At 34.2% G+C, this 5,127-nt stretch overlaps 1 protein-coding gene across 1 annotated transcript; it reads left to right on the top strand.

Annotated features, from left to right (window-relative positions):
- The first annotated feature begins 253 nt into the window (after window positions 1-253).
- LOC137657806 (uncharacterized) lies at window positions 254-1,167 on the top strand. Its single transcript, XM_068392372.1, has 2 exons — window positions 254-304; window positions 772-1,167. The coding sequence occupies exons 1-2, from the start codon at window positions 254-256 to the stop codon at window positions 1,165-1,167; spliced, it is 447 nt and encodes a 148-aa protein (XP_068248473.1).
- The last annotated feature ends 3,960 nt before the right edge of the window (window positions 1,168-5,127 follow it).

The raw sequence follows: 5,127 nt of genomic DNA on the forward strand, positions 1-5,127 counted from the left end.
ATGGACCATATGCCTTTAGTTTATGCCTTCATTTGACAGTCCAATGCCTGGTCTACCCATCAATGCCGACATCTCTACATCGTAGATGAATACAACTGCACCCTTCAACATGTCCCTGGGAAAATGAATATCGTTGATGATACCCCGTCAAGAAACACGTTGGCCATCATTCACAAGAATTGGGCAGAAGCCCAGTGAATAGACCCAGAGTACCAAGCATGCAGGGCATCTTGCAGATTCTTATATTGAGAAGATGCTGCCCTCGATGACTCCAACGCCACCCACCTCTGTGACATCAATACTGGTAAACCATGACCATAGATACCTTGCCCCATGTGCCGAAAGATTGTTTGATTTTATCCATGATCTCTCACATCCCTCACGCAAATCTACTGCATAGCTACCGAAGATGAAGTTCATTTGGCACTGCATTACTAAGGATGCTAATGATTGGGCCAGTGCCTGTACTTCTTACCAGACTTCAAAAGTAAATGGACAGACGGATTCAGGAGTAGACACTTTCCCTTAAGCTCTATGCCGTTTTGCTCACATTCACATTAATACAGTAGGTCCCCTGCCCACATCACAAGGACATTGTTACCTATTTATCATCATTCATTGACCTCCACTCGTTGGTTTGAAACCATTCCCATGGGAACTGCAACATCCGCCTCATATACATCTGCTTTGCTCTCAGGGAGAATAGTGAGATTTGGTATCCCTGAGATTAATACTTCTGACAAGGGTGCCAGTTTCAACTCTTAATTGTAGACTACATTAGTGAATTTCCTGGGCATCACCTTACACAAGACAACCGCCTACAACACTGTAGCCAACAGAATGGTTGAACGTTTTCATCAAACCCTCAAAGCAGCTTTGATTTCCTGCTGCAGTAACCCCAACTGGTTTACTTGGCTTTCCTGGGTCATCATTGGGTTAAGAATCACTCCTAAGCATGCCCTGAATGTCTTGGCAACTGGAATGGTGTATGGTGATCTGTTGGTTATCCCTGCTGAATTTTTCCCATTTGCAGACTCCTCCAACAATCTCCAGCACCTATGTCACATTGTGGGCAAATTTACTCCGTGTCGCCAGACTGACAAGCTCCCAGCGAAACAACACAACAAAAGATTTACAGGGCACTACGCACAACTTCCTGCAAAGTGACACTAACAAGCCACCACTTACACGGGCCCTTTCATTGTGATCCGTCATACACCGAAAGCTTTTTCAATTAACATGTGTGGCAAAGATGACTGGGTCTCCATTGATCGCCTAAAACCTTCATATCTCCTGTGAGATGACCTGCCTACAATTTGTCTCTCTGGAGCCGGACACTCTATTTCCCATGTATGTCTTTTTTAAAGGGGACCAATGTACCATACGTGTTTTATACACAACTCATACAATGTAAAGTTATTGTTTTTTTCTATCTCCAACTCTCTCCCACACTGATATAGAACAACCTGTTCAAGCTTACCATCGCATGTTTGTTTGAACCTTTGTGATATTTTTGTTCACTAGAGCTTGTATATAAGCTCGTTGTCTGTTAAATAAATTTTACTTGCATTCACCTTACATCTCTGTTAGCACCTAACAACCACCTCGCACAAAAGCGCCAACGAACACCAACGGGTATATTGTGTTTCCCGGACGAGCAGGTCGCACGGGCTCTACTTTTGGTACAAATTTGCAACGGCTGAGTGAACATTTTGCAAAATTTTAAGGAAGTAAAGTGTCCTAGAAGGCCCTCAATATCAGTATATCTTCATTGTTTATATCGGTTCTCATTAAAGAATTAAAATGTCTTTCATAATTGTTGTATTATTCACAACTGATTCATCTTCCCTTTCTTAATTTAAATCGTACTGTTCTCCCCACCATTCCTTGTCACCTCTCTCACTATCTTAATCAAATTCTTACCATACAACTTTCCTTGTATGCAGTATTACCCTATAGTTCTTATAGCCACATTTGTCATATTTACCTTTATATAGAATAACAATTATTACTCTAATATATTCATTTGAATTCCTTCAGTCATTCAGACATACCGAACAAACACTACTCACCAGCAACTTTAAGTATTGCTACTTCACTTTAATTTCTCAATCATAATCCCCTCAAATGGTGATTTTCCATTTTAAACCTCTTAAAGACTATTGCATCCTCAACGGTCACTCTCACAAGCATTTTCAGTCTTACACCACCCTCTTCCTCTCTTGCATCCATCACTCAAGGTAGCTCTCCTCTACTGTATCCTCTTCATTCAAGAAATCTATAAAATACTCATGCTATCAACACAATACTACATCCACATTAGACAGCATATCTTCACTTGTGAATTTTCTTCCTCTTAGAATTTACTGACATGCTATTTTTTTCTCTCTTTCTCTCTCTCTCTCTCTCTCTCTCTCTCTCTCTCTCTCTCTCATGAAAATTTCTATCAATACGTGAAAAGGATTTTTTACAGAATTATCGAAATATCTTATCAGACAATGTCACTCTTGTAAGATAATGCACTCTATTCAAATTGTAAATTGAATACAATAACATAGATTGAAAACAAGTTGTTTAAATAATTCTTGAAAAACCCCTATAATTGAAAAGAAAATTTATGAATATTTTGCACTAAAACGAAAATTGAAAATTTTAATCTAAAATTATCCTAGAAGTTTTGAAAAGCAGCCAAACTTTTTAACCAAGAAGGATCGAAAAGTTTTCAGAGTAATATTCCCATTAAGATACATTTTCAGGTCTTCTGATGCCTTCTCGATTTTTAGCTCCATAAAACTTTTGCTGTCGGGTTCTCTACTTGCTTATTGCTTAGTTCTTGAGTATTCTTATCCTTCTGTTTAGAATAGAAATACTGTGGTCTAGCTCTGTCAATCTCCTTTTATTTGTTACCACTTCACCTTTTAAGTTCCTCCGTTTGCAACTTATACGCGAAAGAACGCTGGATACTTCCATCTTATCATGGTCGGTTCCTTAACAAATGGCTGGAAAGTTTTTAATTACATTCCATTTTTCAGTCGCTTTATTTTAACTTGATGATTGTTATAAGTAACTATTGACACATATTTACCTTCCTCCCTCAGTTACCGTTCTTATCTATTCCTTAGATATTTTTGTAGAATACATAAGATTTCCCGACGTGAAATGATCATCTCTCTCTCTCTCTCTCTCTCTCTCTCTCTCTCTCTCTCTCTCTCTCTCTTAGAAAAAGACACAGGTAATGTGCAGTAGGTAACATTTTAAGACTCTTCCTTACCATTTTCAATTCACACATATAGTGGAGGTAAGTTATCTATTACCATACACGTACCTAGAGTAAAGTTCTTGAATAACTGAGATACGAGGGATCCATTTTCTAAAATGAGCAAGAAAGAACTTGAAGTTACATTAAGCACTCACGTTCTTACGACACCACTAAAATAAGTTTCCATTTTGAAAAATAACCTTCTAAGTATCCCCTCCAGATAGCCAAACTAAAGACAGGCCACAAAAAATAGTAATTAGTGCATTTCTTTATTTTACTTCTTCACTTGTTCTCGGTGACTACAGACTGTCAATGATAATATAAATATTTGAAAAATAGGCCTTATATGGACTTTTTTGCATATTTTGACATTCTAGTAATAATATTAAATATGGAACTTTATATAAAAAACTCAAAGCTGCCTTAAAATGGAGATAAAACATAAGATAATCAGCATTTAGGTACAATTCTTAGGAATTTAATTGCATTGAAAGCTGAATGACCAATCTGCAGAGATGAAAGGTTGCTTTACAACACCATTCTGAAATGAGCTCCTCATAACAGAACCCAAAACTACGGCAGTATAATGGTGTTGACAAGGTCTTGTACTTTCTGGATATATTGGTTGTTATTACCTTGGTTTGTTTGTTCGGTGCTTTTGACGAGGACGAAGTCGGTGTAAATGTTCTTCTGAGGAAAACAATTATTACGCGTACGATTAGCCAAGGAAATTCCCCTCTTTCATATATCTTATTTGACAAATCTTATACATGGGGTCGATGAAAGGGTTTATCCATACCTAGATTTACAGTCATGATATGAAAGTGATAAATTCATATAATGATAAATTAATATTTAATAAATGTTCAATATCTATCTATCTATCTATCTATCTATATATATATATATATATATATATATATTTTATATATATATATATATATATATATGTATATATATATATTTATATATATACATTGCTTATGTATACATATATATATATATATATACATTGCTTATGTATATATATGTATATATATATATAAATATATATATATATATATATATACATTGCTTATGTATATATATGTATATATATATATATATATATATATATATATATATATATACATTGCTTATGTATACATACATATATATATATATATATGTATAATATATATATATATATACATTGCATATGTGTGTATATATATATATATATATATATATATATATATATGTGTATATATATATATATATATATACACATATAATAAAGTAACCTACAATCTATGAAAAAATTACTTTTTTGAGCTTTTGAAGGAATCATCTCTTCAGAAAACAAATACCTACAGATTTAAAAAGAAAAAAAGGAGGTATAAAAAGGTTCGCAATATATAGATATTAAAAAAAAAAAATGTTACAGTCTCATCGAAAATTAAAAGCATTCAGGGTGGTATGTTTACATCGTTCAACAGTTCCTTAACATTAGTCGCATTGTTTTTGACAATATTATTTAAAAACAAATCAAAGTTAAATTTTCTTTGACAAATATTAATATTCTTGGAATTTTTAATCAAAACAGCTTCAACCAGTTTTCGTCTGTGTATTAAGCATTGACACCAATTTATCCATATTCTAAAAATCTATATGATGATCTTCAAGTATCACATGTTTAAAACAGCGCTATCTTCGTCTCCTCTTCTAATGGAATCTCTTTGTTCTCTTTTTCTTCTTTCGAAATTTACTGACTCTCCTATATAAACCTTATCACATGTTCCAAAGGGTAATCTATATACACATGCTATATTGGCTGTAGTTTCTTTCCCTGATTATGTCAACACTTTTATCTTTTTTCTTTTTTTCTT

Source organism: Palaemon carinicauda, chromosome 1 (assembly GCF_036898095.1).
Source record: "Palaemon carinicauda isolate YSFRI2023 chromosome 1, ASM3689809v2, whole genome shotgun sequence".
Lineage (NCBI taxonomy): Eukaryota > Metazoa > Arthropoda > Malacostraca > Decapoda > Palaemonidae > Palaemon > Palaemon carinicauda.